The following is a 17,555-nucleotide window of genomic DNA, read 5'->3' on the forward strand; positions in this document are numbered from 1 at the left end:
CTTGGTTGAGGCACTTCTTAATGTGGCTAAAAATACTCCCTGTTCCTCTACCTGGGCCTCAATTATAATCAGAACATCTGTGTGTCACTGACAACAGAACAAGATACTATTTGTTTCAGCCAGCCAAGTGTTCAACAAACTGTTTGGCAAAGCAGAATATTATTTCCCTTTTAAAGCTGTAATCACAGTAAAATGCCGTACATGGAACCAAAGAAGAGGAGTGCAATAACTGTCCAACATTGCCTGGGAACCCTGTGGCAGAGCCAGAAATAAATAAAATAGCAAGGAAAGAGAAAATTTATAAAGATCCAAATTCGGATTTCAACTCACAGCCACGCTTTTCTTCACAGCAACTGTTCAGTATGAAATATTTCTTTATATTAGGAAAAACATAAAGAAAGACCTTATTGTCTTTCTGTAACAAAAGTTCAGTAAATACGGTTGGCCTGTCTCTCTCTAATTATAATCATGTATGACTGTACTTTAAACAAATATCATAACAACCTGACCCTTGAGCAGGGACATGGAACTTTTGCCCACAGGCCCTTTAAAGCCTGCCATGATGTACCCCAATGCATGGCAGGACACAAGTTTCCCCGGAAAGCTGGAGGCCAGGAACAAGCTTCCAAGCACCAGCATCTGCACTTCATTTCCTGGCAAGTTCTCAGTTGTGCCCAGCACAGAGCAGAACAGGCTGTATGAATTGCTGTGGTGTCAACAGCCTGCTCCCAGCTGGGACCCTTCTGAGCTGCTCCTCCAGCGCAAGCGAGACGCACGTTGCAGCTCTGCCCGCCCTGTGCGCCATGAAACTTCATGGAGGAGGGAGAGCTGTTACAGATGCATGAACTACGGTGAGGGGAGTACAAGAGACAGGACTTCCCAAGTGCTGAAGGCTGTGCTCTGCAAGGCTACAACACATTCACAAAGGAAAACAGCATCCTTGATGCTAACGGCTATTTCAGTAATCATTTTTAGTTTTAAAGGCTCGTAGCTATACATACGATAACATTAAATATGTTGGACTAGAGGGGCCTAAATAAAGCCTATTTAGTCTCCTTCAATCAGCCATAAACCTAATTGTGCACAGTTTGATGGAGGATAAAATAAACTGTCCGAAATTCATTCTTTCAGAGGTCAACTACAATTAAACAGAGCCAAGAACAGCTATGCAGCTTTCTTTAATCTACTGTTACAAAATACAAGACGATGTCGACAGAGTCAGTTTGCCAACTCAGAGCAAAACAAAGCATCAGACTAACTTTGCTGTGTGCTAAACAGAGGACAAACAACCGTTAGGATAATGGAGAGTATCCTACGTGAAATTCTTTTCCCTTGTACCTGCAGAGGGCAATTTCCATGAGCTTCAGTCATTCCTGCTACTTTTTCCCTGAATATCTACATTCATACACACGGATCATGACTCATATAGCTAGAAAGAAGAGTTTCATGGGAATATATCAAAACAGTTCATTGAAACTAGAAAAAGTTTTATTACAAGAAGGAGAAGCATCTTACAGAGCGTGCCGTGGATGTGTTAACTTCATCTTTCTGGTGTGGAGGACTCATGGAATGCGACCCTAACGTTAGCGTCCCATTGTACTTGAATCTTTCCCTATTGTAACAAAAAGAGCAAGTAGGAAGAAAAATTAATTTTCAGCAGTTTACAGTATATGCTAGGTCTTAAGAAATCTTTTAAGAGAGTCAAAGTAAAACAATTGTCAAGATATAAAGATCAAAAATAACAGGAACAAGAAAAATGGAAAAATGTGTTTCTGAAGGCTTCTTATTAAAAGCACATTAGAAGAAAGGTGAATAAAAGTCTTTAAATGCTTTATTAAAAAAGAAGAAAACAGGAGAAGTCTTGTACGCCACAACATATCAACAGGTGTTCTTTGCCTCTCTCAGTTACTACATCACCTGACAACTCTTAACATAAATCTCTTCTAAAATTGGTTAAGTGAGAGGGATGATTTGGGAGAATATTTTTGAAGCAAGTTTGCTGAACTTATGAGACAGCACAGGATAATGTCTGGTGATTCAGAGAAGAATATACATACATTATATATAAATATATATATATATGCGTGTGTGTGTGTGTGTCTGAATACCAAAAAAAGATGAGAAGGCTAGATACAGAAACCACTACATGGCATACAAACCTGAAGACAAGGGCAAGAACATCACAAAGAGTTCAACAAAAAGCAGGGATTTAAAAGGCCAGGGTGAAGAGTAATGTGTCAAAGCAACAAGTTCGAGATTATATTAGTGGCATGTCAACATAATTTTCTCAACTATAAAACAGTGGAATAGAAGAAAAGCTAGTCAAAAAGAAAATAAAAATTAAGTTTTATTATTATAATCAAGTCAGACTATTAAAATATCCTGCATTCTTCCCACCCATCAAAAAGTTATACTTTAAGTTACACCAGAAGATACTGAGACAATGTAAGTGTTTATGGAGAGGAAGAGAACTGTGGGATGTACAGCATAAAGTAACCACTTCGAGGAAGACAACCACAGACAAACTGTTTGTGAAGCTGGCCCAGCTTCCATCAGAACCCGGGGACAGTGAGACACCACCCGGGAGCATCCCTGCCCTTCTAGCACCTCTAGGTAGTGATAGTATCTGTGGGTGCTGATAGGGATTACAAAGCAGCAACATGCAGGTTACCTAACAGCTAAAGAGGGTTCCAGCTGCAAGTAATGAATAGCAGTAAACTAAAACCAAGCCACCGAGGTTACCTATGATGTCTTTAAGTTGGAAAAGGGTGTGTGGGAAGCCACATTTTCAGTTCTGTATTTTCTATTTGGGAGACAATTTTAAAAGAAAGTCACATTACTTGATTCTAAAAACAGAGATTCTGAAAGCAGTGCTGGATGAGCCACAATCTTGTGGCCCACTATATCACCCACGTACCACCCACTAGGTCCCCTTTCCAGCCTTCTGCTAATATGAGCTAGGTCTCAGAAATCCCAACATGTTACACAAGATTACTTTTTTTTTTTAATCCCATGGCAGCTGCGCAGAGGATGGTCAGAGTCTTCACACTAACCCTGGTGCTCATGACCTCCTGCATCAGCCAAAACAGTGACCAGCATAGGAGAAGGAAGCAATTTGCTGCTAATAAAGGAGACTAGTAAATGATTTCCTACCAAGAACAAAATAAGGGAAACTCACTGGTTCCTCCTGGGGTGACATAGCCACACGGTAACCTTCACTAACATTCTTAAAGTATAATTTGGAATCACTAGACATACAAAACCAGATTTTCCTATAGTGTCAGAAATGCCAGAGTTCTGCTCAGACCTGCTATTAAAATACATTCTCTCATGTTTCAAAATAAAGATGCACCTTTCTAGTACAAAGCTTGCTCAGTCTTACTTATTTCCAATCTAGTTTGTAAATGACATTTGAATATTTACTCCCCATGAAAGAGCACAGATCTTCATACATAGCCAGAGCCATTCTGCAAGATAAACTAACTGTGAACATGAGTTCTTCTCTAGTCCATTTCTTTTAAAAGAGAGGATCTTGACTTAAATAAACATCAAAAGATCATAAACATTTCTCATTGACATTATCTGTTTTGTCTTAAGAAAATGCTGTAGTTTCTCTGTAAGGATTAAGTCAGGGACAGAATTCAAAATTCTTGAACTAAAATATATTGTTTGTCTGGGTATAACTTTCTGAATTCACACTCAAGTACAGAGACAAGTATAACGTATCAAGATCACCATCTGCTGGCACTCTCTGCAAACTGCAAATTGCAGAAAGTCTTAATGTAATTTCAAAGTTTACTAAGCACTAACAACTTGTTCAAAAACGTAAATATCAATTCATGATCTTTATAATGAATATAACTAGCACTTTTATATAGGAACAAGTATTAAATAAGCTACTTCCATGAACCACAACAGCTGAAATATATGCAGGAATGAATATGCAAAAATTACAAGTTTAGCATATATTTTTATTTCTATGCAGCTTTATACAATCCACAGGGCTACAAGAACTTCTGATTACGAACACAAGTTTAAGTTGGGTTAGACACAACTATGTTTTCCATCTAAGGACCCATTAGTTGATGCACATACACATAGGTTGTGCTTATAGATTTCTTTTAGCCGGTAACATCGCTTAACACATTCACTTGCTTCTCCTGGTTTCACACTACAACATGGGTCGGTAAAAATGGGTTCACATTTTACAACATGGATCTGTAAAAAAATTTAACTTGAGAGAGGGCCTGTCTGTCATCTATCCAATCTACAGCTGGACAATTTCAAAATGAAAGGCTCAGCCTCAGGACAGAAGGAGAAATAAAGTGTGAAATATATAACAAAACCAGTGCGACTAAAAAACTAAGTCAGTGATAATCCCTTGTGAAAGGGCAACACGTATATTCACCAACTCTCGAAGTGTAATCGCTATAAGAACATGGGTGTGCTTATACTGAGAGCAAAACTCCCACCAGAAGAGAACAAAAACATGAGTTCAAATTGTCATTTTTAACCACCTCTGCTGACACTGCATAGGCATCTTTCAATTATTCCAAAAACAGAAGATATCTGAGACTATGCATGATACTAATATACAGGACACACAAGCATCAAAATGTTACAAAATGTGTTTCACACACTAAGAGGTCTAAGGGAGAGTTACAACTTCTTTTTATTTTCATATTAGGTATTAGCTCTCACCATCATTTTCGCACTCCCTTACTTGGCATCCCAGTTATTTTGGGCCATGTAAAAACAGACCCTCTTTGTCACTAGTTAGTTTCACTTTCCCCCTTTCATACATCAGCACAAATAAAGCACAAAAGTTATAGTTGAGTCCATGAATGAGTGCAATAAATGAACACACGCAAACTCAAGCATATGAACAAAGCTTATCAAATCCAACATAAATCATATACAACAAACATCAAGCGAAGTCAAATACAGAATCTTACCCATATGTAAGTGGTGATTCCTCTTTAGAAGATACCCTCCATGATTCCTCATGCTTAGGCTCACTTTTTCCTAGTTCTCCCATTACCCAGTCAGGTAAATGGTCTGGGCTGCTACTCCGCACTCTTGTTGAATTCGGTTCATCAAAATAAATTGACTATAATTAAAATAAAGAATAAACATTAGAGTATATTTATACTAATATATTTTTATGCTCTTAAGCATTATTTGTCGCTAGTATATCAATAGTATAAAAAAAGAGCAATACTTTCTCCAAAGTGTGCAAATATGACCTTAAACATGCAAATTTGTACAAGAAAAAGCATAACTGGTTTCCTCTACTTCCTTCGGTAGTGGTAATCTTGGAATAAGTTAGAAACAGTCCTGTACTTTTTCACTAAAGCTGATACCTGTGCTTGCCACAGCGCACTCAGATCTTCAGAAAACAAAGCACAAGCTTAACAATATCTATGTGAAATACTGACAAAAAGCAATAACAGCAGGCTATTGAAGTTCACATCAGGTAAATGCATTGATTTTTGCCTAAATCTTTGAAAGAATATAATAAAGGGATCTTGAGCTAAGCTTTTCTTGATCCGCAAATTACGTATGTGAAAAAAAAAAAAATCTTCTTCTGAACACCTGTTTTTATAAGCTAACTTGGAACCTGAATTTTGAGGGGAAGAAAAATAAAAAGACAGATCTCATGAGAGTTTTTGCACAAAGAAGCTTTTTTCAACACCAGTTAAAAGATACACAAAACAAAATAAACAGCAGTATTTACCATACACAGTTGTACTCAGTTCACTCAGAATTGAATTTCATGAATTCATACCAAATCAGTCAGAAGTACCTTCAAAAATATACATAAGTGAGCCTTGCTTACAGAGAAGTTACACTCACCATATATGAAGGTAAAGTTTTCAGTATTCCTGGTTCGGGCTTATAAGTAAAAGGACCTTCCAGGACACCTCGTTTCAACATGTGCAGCAGGAGTTTTGCGTACAAATTCCGATTCTTCCTACCCACAATTCCTGTACCTGCCCCTGAAGGTTCACACAGTTTTTTAATCCATAGGGCACATCTCTGACGTTCTAAAGAAAGTTAAACAAATATACATATTTATTTCAACATAACTTAATATGCATATGACTTGAATACAATTATTCTAGAAAGTCTTGCAAGTAAACAAAGTATGAATAGATGTGTATCTCTTCACACTCACATAGCTTTTTGGGAATGCTTTTGCATCGAACTTCCAAGTACAAAAAAAAATACAAGAATTAGTAGATTTACGCAAAAATCACATTTACATAACTATAACAGAATAAATAAGCTCAAACATCATCAGAAGAACATAAAGAAAAACACCCAGAAAAATCAGTTTTAGAAGTTGTGCAGAATCCCTCTCAGAACCAGGCCCAATAACACTGGACAATAAGTATCTAGTTTAACAACAGTGTTACAAGCAAAGCACTAACAACCACTGTTAGTCTATGCCATAGCCTAGAATTTTAACATTAGTGTTTATTTGCATGCACATTTTAGCTTATTTACCTGACCTATGCTGCAGTTTTAGAACATAAGGCTTCATGTCTACAACACAGTGATCAAACTCAGCGTCTAGTTTTTCCCAGACCTCCTCTTCACAGCTCATTTTGAAAACTCACAAAGCAACCTGCAAAATTAAGCACATTTGAAGCCAAAGAGGAAAAACGGCACTAAACAGTAGCTTCTGAAACAAGTCTCATCAGGATTAATTCACAGAAATAATAACTTCTCCTGCATGCCACAGATAATCTGTGGCCTGTTTAAGTTTGTAACGCTCATTTTAGGGAAAGGGAATGAAACAAACAAACAAAACCAAACACACAGTGCCCTCAGTTACATGCATGAAGACACCTAACATGCCCCATCTTCAGTACTCATCCCAAACCGTTTTTCTTCCATAGAAGTAGCTCAGAATAAAAATAAGTATTTTTATTTTTACAGAAAGAAAGGAGGAAAAGAAAGAAAGGAAACTCAGGCCCTTCCAAGTTAGATGTGGCATAGCTAAAACAACCAGCGCAGTACCACCACCATTTCTTTAAGGAATATGAAAAAAAGTGGGCCAAACAAGAGCCGTTTACCCACCCCACAGGCTACCTTGCGCACCGAGCATCCCGTTCACCAGAACACCCTCTGCCTCCCCCTTAGCAAGCGCCTGTTTTCCACGGGCCTTAGGCTGCAACTGACGCGCAGCTGTGCGAGAAGCGCCGAGGGCAGCCCCCACTCCAGGTTACACCTCGGCACAGGGCCCATTTAACAGCAGCCCTGGCTCCCCAGGCCGAGGCGGCGCAGGGCAGCCCCCACGCCCGTCCCCGCCGTTACCTCGCGGTCCCCGCGGCGCGCAGGGAGCGGGGCAGCCCCAACGCCCCCTCCCCAGGGCGCCGAGCGGCCAACGGTTCAAACGGGCCCCACCCGCCTCCCGGCGGCGCCCGCGCGCGCTTCCTCTTCCGCCCGCAGCGCCGCGCGCGTTGCTAAGCGACGGGCCGCGCCGCGCCGCGGGCGGCGCCGGGGTCGGGCCTAGGCCTGGGAGCGGGGAAACATCGGTCGGTCCCTGCGGCTCGCAAGCCAGTCCCGGGCTTGCACATTCATAGCGGGACACGGCACTGGGCTAGCACATCATAGCCGGGAACAGAAGTGCCGCAGATTCAGGCAGAAATGCCCAGTGCGGGCAGCAAAAAATCAGAGCCAGTTTCGGCCACCCTTTCTGGCTGTTTCTAAGCCAGATGGGGTCAGGTGTATCCTGGTAGGGAATAGGTCTGTTTTCAGGTTCACTTTCAGGAGGATGCTCTTCATTGCTGAGGTTTCGCTGGGGAGCTTTGCCTCGGGCAGGAAGCCTGGGGGGTGCTGGGTTGGAAAGCTTCCGACCTGTGTGTGCAACCTGTGAAACAAGAATATAAAGATTCCACTTCTTGCTTTGGACACTTTCTGGGAAAAAAAAAAATCCGTTAACCCAAAAGAAGTGGAGAAATCTCCTGGTCCTTTCAGTCTTTCCGTCTCTTTTCAGGCCAGTGTTGTAGTTACGATCCCGAGTGCAGCCGCTGGGGCCTCCCCGGCTGCCTTCATTAGTTCTCTTCCCTCAAACCTGTCGCTGGTCTCTCCCGTGTGTGCAGCATCCAAGGCGCTTTTATCTCACAGGCGTGAACTCTCCCCCACGTCTCAGCCTGATTCACACACACGCATACATCAAACACGAGTTTCTTAAAAGCACTGTCGAAAATTGGTGATTTTCTTTGATTCTGCAGCTAATATCCGGCAGAAATGGTTCTGGATTGAGACTCACAGGTGATAGCTCTGACAGCTACAGCGGTCGCCTGCAGAAATCCCATATCCCTCCCTCAGCGTTTGCATGGAAGCCGTGCAGAAACTGCTGAGATGGAGTATTTTATCCGGAGTCAAATTTCATGAGTAGATTACAAATCTTATTAATAATCCTTAGATTCCAATTATAAAGTGCTCATTGCTTTAAGTATTTTTGAAGATTTGACCACTTTTAATTTGTTTTAAAGTAGCAGAGTTTCTCACAACACGGTAAGGGGACCTGTTCAGGCAACTGAAACTGCTGTGACAATTGCTTAACTTCTGGCCAAAAAGAATGAAAAACTAAAGGTTCAAGCAATGACTCTGGTCTTGTCTCCAGGCCAAGGATGGACGGGCTGATGAGTATCGATGTGTACTGACCCTCAGGGACAATCGTTCAAGATATGCACTTGTAGAATACATGAATATCCCAAACAGAACACAGAACAAATTCCCCATTTGAATTGTAAAAATGTGTTCATTTCAGTAAAACACATTCAGTACTTTTTTTTCATCTCATTTTACCATGTTCTCTTATCTCTGTAACTGTCTCAGCAGGTTGTCACAAGTAACATAAGCACAGCTTAAGGCGTTCCTTCAGTTGTCTAAAAGAAAATGACAGGTTTCACTCACGCATACGAGCCTTTGGAACACCTCTAGTTGCAATACATTATTTTTCAGACCTTCTAAGCAAATCTTTCATGTCTGAAAAGTTGTGATTCACAAACACTTCACTACTTCAAAGACTTATCAGGTCACAGATTTTTTTTCCCTCTTCTTGCTTGAGGAGACTAGATAATAAATACAGCATAAAGACATTGACTCCTAAGGGTGATTCTTTCAAGTATTCAAATACTGCATATCCAGCTAGGAAGCAGGGCCAGCAGATGTGATTAGTTTTTATACCACTATATAAGTAAATAGAACTGCAAAAACTTAAAACTGGCTTGCATTGCTTAGAAAAATCAGATTGTTCCCAGGGGCAAGTATTTTTGTGCAAAATGCAAATCATTTCAGGTAAAAGTAGCATTTGTGTGGCAGTGAATGCCAGCTTCTTAGAACAGTTTTACTGTTGTGCTGTGAAAAGCAAGTTAATATTAAACTGTATTTGGTATCACTGCTAATGTGCTGAACATCCAGATCCCAAAGATTTATCCACACAACATTTAGTCTGTATTTCCAAACAGAGTTGTTCTTGCCTGGTAATTTTATGCATGTTTTAAAGATGATTATTGAATATTTTGGCCTGTATGTCAAAAGGCATTCAAGGATCCTACTTAGACACATTAGAATCCAAAACAAGGTGCAAACTGCACTAACATAAATTCCTCTATGGTTGCTAGTGTAAATTTCTTTGTCCGTCTGTACGTTAGAAAATTATACTGCTGCTAAGTGCAAATATTAAATGCATCCTAATAGCTGCCTCAATATTTCCTTAAAAATAAGAAGTATAAGAAGAAGTGATTTCCGCAATACTGCTAAAATATTAATGTGCAACACTGAAAAACAAAAGCTAATACAGCTTGTATGTTCACAGATTTTTAATGATGGCTGTAACATCTCCAAGTCTAGTTTTATCTCAGTATTAAAGTTAAATGAGCCTTTTTAAAAGTTCTGGATTAGTTTGCCTACAGTGTAGTATAGTTCTGCTTTTAATCACAGATAAGGCTTTTAAACTTCAAAGGAAATTATATGTGACTCGTCACAATTCATTATATATGTGCCAGAAGCATTTTGTTATCACTTTCTAGTATACTGAAATTACTTTCTTTTTCTGAATGGAAAACCAGAAATAACCATCAAAATTGTCAGGGCAGATCATACCAATGGTCACCCTGTATCATAAGCTCATGAAAGATACACTTTATTTAAAGCTACTTAATGACCTGAAATCATTGTGTTGCTCAATGGTGTACACTTCTCGTTCTTTAAAAATGAATCAGGTACATTGTGTAATATTTAAACACTGTTAAAAAATAACTCGTATAAACAAAGTAAGTCTAGACAATTTCATGTGAACCTGGAATCAGGAAAACATGAGTGATTTGTAGATTTTAGAACAATGAGGAATCTTTTCATGCTATTGACATTAAATGAGGATTCACTACTTAGCTTCTTCTAAATTCATATGGAAGTCTCAGTCTACTCAAGTGAATTCTGGAAAATCATAGTTGGATGGTCCTGTATCTGTCTATAATGAAAGGCCCATTCCCTAATCCCAGGGGAGAGGTAATGGAATGAGAACCAAACTAATTACTAATGGTGAAAGCTTCACTATGTGAATCAACAGAGCTAAAGGATTTGACTGATGACTAGGTGATATTAAATAATAATACACTATTCTTGCCCGAAAAATTCTTTATTGTAAAGGGCTTGCTACTGAGGCAATCATTTACAATTATATAATTCTGGGAAATATGGAAAGAGAAGTAGGACTGCAAGTGTTTTGGCAGAGAAAAGGAAAGTTAGTAGCTGAAATAATTTGTTGTAGCTTGTCGTAGGGGAATCAGCTGAGACTGTGTCCTCAGAGATTCCCAAATCTGCATGAATTTATAGTCACAGGCCAAAAGAAATCATTCTGCATAGGTAATGTTTTGTCTTGGGAAAGCAAACATTTGGTACTGTATTACTTTTTAATTTCATCTTCAGTCTTCACACGGTTTCATGTCTGATGGGTCCTTCTTCACAAGGGATGAAAAGAATCCACGTTCTATTGAAAACAAGTTAAAAACTTGAGTTAACATTTTGAAATGTATGGCAACTGAAGACAACACATCACGTGGACCATGCCATGGAACAAGTGAACGTTCACACCATTTCTAAAGAGCCAGAAGAAACATATTATTTTAGTTTCTACTTTAATGAAGGCCAAATTCACCAGGTGCCAAACAAAATATGAAAGAGGATGCTTTCACCATGGATAGTCTATGTTTTTTTCCTTCATATACAAATGAAAGTAAAATTCAAAAAGAAACATTCTATGCAAGGAAACTTGATAAAACAAATGTGAAGCGTTTCCTCTTGCAAACAAACTTCTGCATGTATTCTATTATTTTTTAACATAAATACTTATTAACTTATTAAAGGTATTCCTCTTTAGCAGCCTGGGTGCCTGCAGACCACTGCTTTCAGCAACCAGCCCTCACTAAATCTGTCTGTTGCTTTTTGACGCTCTTGCTCAAAAGCCAAGACCAGTTTGTTGCCAGTCAGTACGTCATGGGAAGATGTCAGCAGAAAGCAACCACAGCACGCCTGCTTCTCCAGACTGCAAACTTCTTCATTTTTCCTCCTAGAAGAAGCTGACCCAAGGACTGATGAAGTCCTGAACACTTCACACATGGCCTTTTGTTTGGGATATCCCACCTCTAAGTAACAGTGCCTAAGAACAGAACAGGATAAGTGCAGGGAGGGCTGCACGTTTTAGGGAAAAGGATTACTGTGTATTCTCTCCATATCCTCAGGCTGTTTATTCTTAAATCCCAACAACTTCAGTGCAAAATAGGCTCATTACCCAGCCAAATATGTGTTGAGGTTGAGTTATGGCATTGCCCCACACAGGTGGCCGTAACCTCATTCGTACCTTTGAAACAAGCAGGGAGGGTGAGGTTGCCATTCACGCACTCAGCAGCGACAGTGTAGGCACAGGATTTTTCTTTATTCTTGCAGAAGAAGGAAACGCTTTCCCCATGCTGTATCCCTTCCTTTAGGTCGTTCTGCACTCTCTTCTTCTCACCGTTGTATAATACTACGGCTTTCTTAGCTGGTATCTTGCATGGTCCTGGAAAGCAATGCAGGTATAAGCAACACCTCTGGGTAATGAGAGCTCCATTTTGCAAACCACATCCTGTCAGAAACCTGCACAAGTGACATTTGAAAAATGATGCATCTCACATATATTCTGTAAATGAACTTTTAGTATACAGAGTTTTAACTATAGTAGCACTTAAGCAACTTGTGAACTTAGTTATTTTAGCAAAGCAACAGACACACATGTTGATACAGATTATATCTGATTCTCAGACAAAATAAGCTCTACAGACCAAAACATTTTTGCAGTGCTTTATCATTGTTTATGCCTAGTACTCCTGCTTGTATGAAAGTATTGAAGCAATTCACATGCCTAAGTAATACTGGTGCAGTATCAAAAGCTTCTGGTGCAGATCCAACCTCAGTAAAATTTATAATTATATTAAATAATTAAGTTAATAATGGAACAGAGAGGAAATATTCAGACATAATAAAATTAGATGGCTGATTAGTGAAGACAGTTCAGATATATCATGTATACAGTGTTTGGTGTTGGGAGTCTTTTTAGGTTACCAGAGCTCTTGAGTTTACAATGTTTAAGCTCTCAGTTGCCTATTGAGGTGGTCAACTCTTCTGCAAAGGTGTGACAGCTCATCAACAATGATCGAGTCAGAGTTCTAGGAAAAGTCATTTTGATACATAGCTTTTAACAAATGTTATGTGGATACCTTTACAAGTTGGCTTTATGGACCAGTTTCCTGTCTTTTCACATCGGGATGACTTAGGTCCATCCAGCACGTAGCTGGATTGGCAGCTGAAGCTGACAGTTTCATTATAATAATATATTCTGCGAACAGCAAAATTTAGGAATCCATTTTCTATTCCTGTTGGTGCGGGACATGTGACAGCTGTGGTACAAAAACAAAACTTTATCAATTTTGCAGTTTTAAAAAACATATATTTTGAAAAACACATAAGATTTCCATTCTTGTTTATTGCAGCCTACTGCACAGCAAAACATAGCCAGGGGAAACATTTTTTTTTTAAAAAAAGAAAAGCATTACATATACATACAAAAGAAAAGTATTACATATTTTGAATTGCAATATGTGCTCAGACAAAAATTATTTAAATGTGACATAAGTTCAGTGAAGCTAGTGAAATTCTCTGGATTTGGGTTAATTCTTAAGTTGATCATAACAGTGGAGTAAGATGTTCAATATACTGAAGAGGTCAGGTTCTGGTTCCACATTGTGAATTAAGTTTAACTGGTCTTGTTTGTATAACCTTTATCCCTGCAACAAATATTTTGTCATCCCCATGTTGCATGCAATCATGCAGACATTGTTAGCAGTCACCTTTCATTCCTGATTCTGACTTTCAGAATAATTCTCCTGTATGTTTGCAATAATAATTTGATATTTGTGTCAATCTTCTTTAGTAATATTGTTCATATGATTTCATATATACAATTCTAGGGAAAATGTAAATGTTGATGGAATAAGTCACTTACTTTTGCATTCAGGAATGCCACTCCAGTTTCCATTGGCCAGGCAGGTAGCTGTTTCATTTCCAATAACTGCCAGAGGTGGTACACATTCAAAAGTAATTGTGTCCATGAAACTAAAAACTTTCCTGGGTGTCTTGTATGAAAGGACTCCCAATTCAGGAAGCACGGGAGGTGCACAGGTCACAGCTAGAAAAGCAAAGAATTCTTAGAAATCACATCTTCAAGGGTGAATTGTTACTCTTTTCTGATGGGATATCACATACAGCAACATGTTTATAACTAGGTTAACCTGTGCAGTACCATACATAAGTGTAGCTACCAAGATTTAAAAAAAAACCCTTTTAAAAAGTCTCAGAAATTAATGATTTTTTGCAATGTTTTTCAGACAATGTATGAAACAAAATACTGCTTTTTAAATAAAGGCTCTATGCAGGGCAACTTGTAGCAAAAACATACATCAAAATTGCTAAGGCATGTCAGTATTCTCTATTTACATACAGGGAAGATGAAGCTGCATGGGTAAGCGTCTGAGCCGCAGCCTTAAGCAGCATCCCCGATCCTGGCCTGTTGCACAGACCTTTAAACTGTGTTTCTCTGGAAACAATCCATACATCTAAAACTGAACACATAAACTGCTTCCTCACTTTTCCTAACCTTTTCTTTGCACCACACTATAGGAGGACCCTTGAATAAATGTATTTCTGAGCATGAAAAGGAGTGTGCTGAAATAAGGAACAGAGCTAGTGTGGTTCTCTAGCATTCAAACACGTACGTAGACACTGGGGCAGGGCTCCAGTCCACTTTCCCTCCGCCGTGCACTGACTCGTTCTCGTCCCAACAAGATTGTAACTGAAAACAGAAAGACCTGGTTAGCAGAAAGCTTTTACATGGGGAAAAATCAAGCTGTTTTCTGCATGAAAGATTACTGTGTCTTATCAGCAGACAGAGCGGGAATTTGTCTTGCTTCCTTTGCTGGATCTTTTCGAGTATTAATGGCTACTATACAGCATTCCAAAACTGAGAATCACTGAACAAAATACCACCTCTGTCCCACCGCTTGTAGAACTGTCAGGTATCTCCCTGCATTTACTGCATTTCTTTAAATGCATTCTCATTTCTAAATCTAGCAAACAGCCCTGAGTAGAAGTGTATTTGCTCCAGGGACCAAATTGGGATTAACCTGTTTTCATTTACTGAGCTTAGAAAGACTTAGAAGCAAAATTTTCAGCCTCTAGAGCCTAGCAGCATAACTTAGATGGAGATTATCCTCTCTCTGCTGGAGGATTTCATCTCATGATGTAATAAGAGGATTTAAAAAGCAGAGGAAAGTGGTCCAGAATAAATCTTTGCACAAAATCTCTGCTATTTTGATGGATTCCATATCTGTAAGACATTGGTTTGGAGCAGCAAAACCCAGTAAGCTACAGTGAAGTCTGCACAGGGTAGAAAAGAATCACAAGATAAGTCATTTTTTAATGTCTGAGGTAGAAGTGGATTTTAATATGCTGGTTTCTATGTTCTCTGACTCTGACTATGTTCGCTGGCTGGTGATCCCAGGTTATAATAATGAGATTTAGGTTATTTATTTAACAGCATGGGGAAGGGACAGCTTACCCTGGATCACAGGAAAAACTTATAGAACTCTGATAGTGGAAGTCTGTAAAATCAATTTTTCCATTCTGCAAGGGCCCAGGAGTGGGACATCTTTTTGCTGTCAATTAAAGATAACAAAAGATAACATTATTTCATGAGACATGAAGCTAGGATAATGGAAAGAGTTTTGTCATATTCCTTCAAGGTTCTCCACTCCTCCAGCCTAGATTTCCAAAGTCCAGTTATTTTATATTTCTATCAAAATATATTGAAGGTAGCTTCAAAGTCTTGATGATTAATTCATTTTTAGTGATTGATTGTCAGAGGCAAATAACTTCTGTGCAATGACATGGCAAAAATGAGCCATGTCTGATAGAATAAGGGCCTGTGTTACCAGCTAGAGATAGCAGAACAGCAGCACTGCTGGGTTTATCCGGCCTGGGCCCGACCTCCGCCAGGCGCAGAGGCTGGAGGAGGACGTGGGACATGAGCGGAGTGCTCCTTCCCCTGCTGCTAGTCCCTGTGCTTGCCTGTTCCCAGCTTCTGACAGCTTTATTGAATAGAGAACACTAATCTTCTTACCTATTTTGAGTCACAGACGTAGTAACAAAAGCAGAAAAAGTGAAGCCCCCAACCCCAGCACAGCAGCCAGCCCCTTGTTGGGAGGCAGTGGCTTCTCAGGGAATAAAGTGACTTTTAGATAGAAAACTCCTAAATACAGGCAAAAAGCACCCAGAGAACAGAAGTATATCATACACAATCCTGGATTCATCACTATACACTGTATAGACCAACGCAGGGTACATGAGCGAGACGACACGAAGCCTTTCCTTTGCTTTCCTTCCTCGTCCTTGCTTTCACTTACGCAGGCAGAGCAGGGTGTTGAGGGGCCAGCGGCCGGTGGGCAGGCAGCTGTACTTGGTTTGGCCGTTGTTGGGGACGAAGCCGGGCCTGCAGGTGTACTGGACCTGCTCGCCCACCTCGTACACGCTCTTCTCCACGTCGATGGTCGCAAACATCACCTCAGGGGGCTTGGAACACACTGCGAGAAAGGAGGCACTTCAGAAGAAAAATGGGCAAAAAGCGTGGTTGCTGTTGCTATTTCTGGAAAGGAAGCACAGGCATCCTGAATTCAATTGTCCTTCTGTCATCTATAGCCAGTTGATGGCTGCAAAAAGCCTTAGCCAGCAAAAACTGCTTTCTTTCTCTCCTTTGTGGCAGCTCTGTCAACGGTCCCAGTTAGATTTTGTGCCCCTTTTTATTTTTAATTGAAAGATACATTCGCTCTAAAAAGGATTTACAGAGGTATTCTTCCAAGTGAGTCAACGATGGCAAATGATTTTAGGAAAAAGATGGAATGGGGGACTCAAAAGTGAAAGCATCTCAATTCAGTACAAATTAGTATGTTGGAGATATCTGAAATCTCATCTGAAATGAGATTTTCATTTTTTCTTATTTCATAAAATACCTTTTAAAATACCTTTTTTTTTTTTTTTTCTATTTCCAAGCTTATCCTTTCTCCTTCACCCCAGCTTTTCCGTTGAGTGGAACAAACGCTCTGGTTCCAAAGCACTTGTGCAATGTTGACAGCATGAAAACCTCGTCAGCGAGAGAGAGAAAAGCAGCAGTCGAGGAGGAGCGGAGGGAGCGCGGTGCCCCCGGCGAGGAGAACAAGCGACGTCCCCACCACGGCTGCGGGGACACCGAGCTCCTGCGATGGGGCCGGAGGGACAATGGGACAGCCTAGAGGGAGAGGGTACAAGAAGTGCTGCAGAGAGCCCTCTGTGTGTAGGAGGAGGAGGAGGAAGACAGCAGAAACTGCAGAATTTTTGTCCAGAACTGTCTAAAGGCTTCAAAGCACTGCTTCGTTCTCCAGATTGCCTCGTCCATCCTTCAGGATGCTTTTTCCTGTTGGAAAGGCAAAGCTGCTTACCTTTTCCTGCAAGAGCGCAGTGAGTCAGAGCAAGCAGGCACACGGCCAGGGCTGGGGAATACATTGCTGCAGGACCACAGGCTTCCCAAATGACCCTCAGTCCAGTGGTTCCTCTCTTAAAAATAAAGGCATCCACAAAAGGGCAGTTACACATTAACTCTTTGTATTTATTCTGATCCCAGTAAACAAAAGATAAAAGGTTCCTTGTGCTGCTTCTAATGAAGGGTGAAATAATCGTCACATGTTCCATTCGTCCATAATGCAGGAATTCAAACAGCATCTTTGCTGGAAATGTCTCCTCAGAGGTTGTTTCTGCAGAGCATCTCCTGTTGGGACTGTTGTTTCTTGAAAAAAAAAAAAAAAAAAAAAAAAAAAAAACACAACCATTTTCTCCCCTTTTTTTAGAGGATGCACATGTTTGGAAAAAGAGTGGATCGAATGTTGGAGCTTTCACTGAGAAGCTTTTATTTACCA

The 17,555-nt window shown here is 40.0% G+C and overlaps 2 protein-coding genes across 2 annotated transcripts in view; both read right to left on the reverse strand.

The window, feature by feature from the left end:
* Window positions 1–6,633, reverse strand: part of CEP112 (centrosomal protein 112) — a 137,695-nt gene extending 131,062 nt beyond the window's left edge. Inside the window, exons 1-4 of the mRNA XM_088537784.1 lie at window positions 6,511–6,633; window positions 5,857–6,047; window positions 4,956–5,110; window positions 1,516–1,612 (exon numbers count right to left, since the gene is read on the reverse strand). Coding sequence (XP_088393910.1) covers window positions 1,516–1,612; window positions 4,956–5,110; window positions 5,857–6,047; window positions 6,511–6,610 — 543 coding nt within the window. The 5' untranslated portion in view covers window positions 6,611–6,633. The remainder of the gene's footprint in view (window positions 1–1,515; window positions 1,613–4,955; window positions 5,111–5,856; window positions 6,048–6,510) is intronic.
* A 4,005-nt stretch (window positions 6,634–10,638) lies between these two features.
* APOH (apolipoprotein H) lies at window positions 10,639–17,209 on the reverse strand. The gene is made up of 8 exons (XM_010225982.2): window positions 17,082–17,209; window positions 16,014–16,190; window positions 15,170–15,266; window positions 14,328–14,404; window positions 13,559–13,741; window positions 12,774–12,953; window positions 11,879–12,076; window positions 10,639–11,008 (listed from the first exon to the last, which is right to left on the reverse strand). The coding sequence occupies exons 1-8, from the start codon at window positions 17,143–17,145 to the stop codon at window positions 10,944–10,946; spliced, it is 1,041 nt and encodes a 346-aa protein (XP_010224284.1). The 5' UTR covers window positions 17,146–17,209; the 3' UTR covers window positions 10,639–10,943.
* Between the last annotated feature and the right edge of the window lie 346 nt (window positions 17,210–17,555).

Source organism: Tinamus guttatus, unplaced genomic scaffold (assembly GCF_059628265.1).
Source record: "Tinamus guttatus ecotype Peru unplaced genomic scaffold, ASM5962826v1 Tinamus_guttatus_pri_ptg000045l, whole genome shotgun sequence".
NCBI lineage: Eukaryota > Metazoa > Chordata > Aves > Tinamiformes > Tinamidae > Tinamus > Tinamus guttatus.

Excerpts from the sequence above, each read along its gene's own strand:
- APOH (XM_010225982.2), bottom strand. The coding sequence starts at position 17,145 with ATGTATTCCCCAGCCCTGGCCGTGTGCCTGCTTGCTCTGACTCACTGC. Across the intron at positions 14,405-15,169 it reads AGTTTTTCCTGTGATCCAGG|TTACAATCTTGTTGGGACGA; the intron begins GTAAGCTGTCCC and ends TTCTGTTTTCAG. Across the intron at positions 12,077-12,773 it reads CATAAAGCCAACTTGTAAAG|GACCATGCAAGATACCAGCT; the intron begins GTATCCACATAA and ends ATTGCTTTCCAG.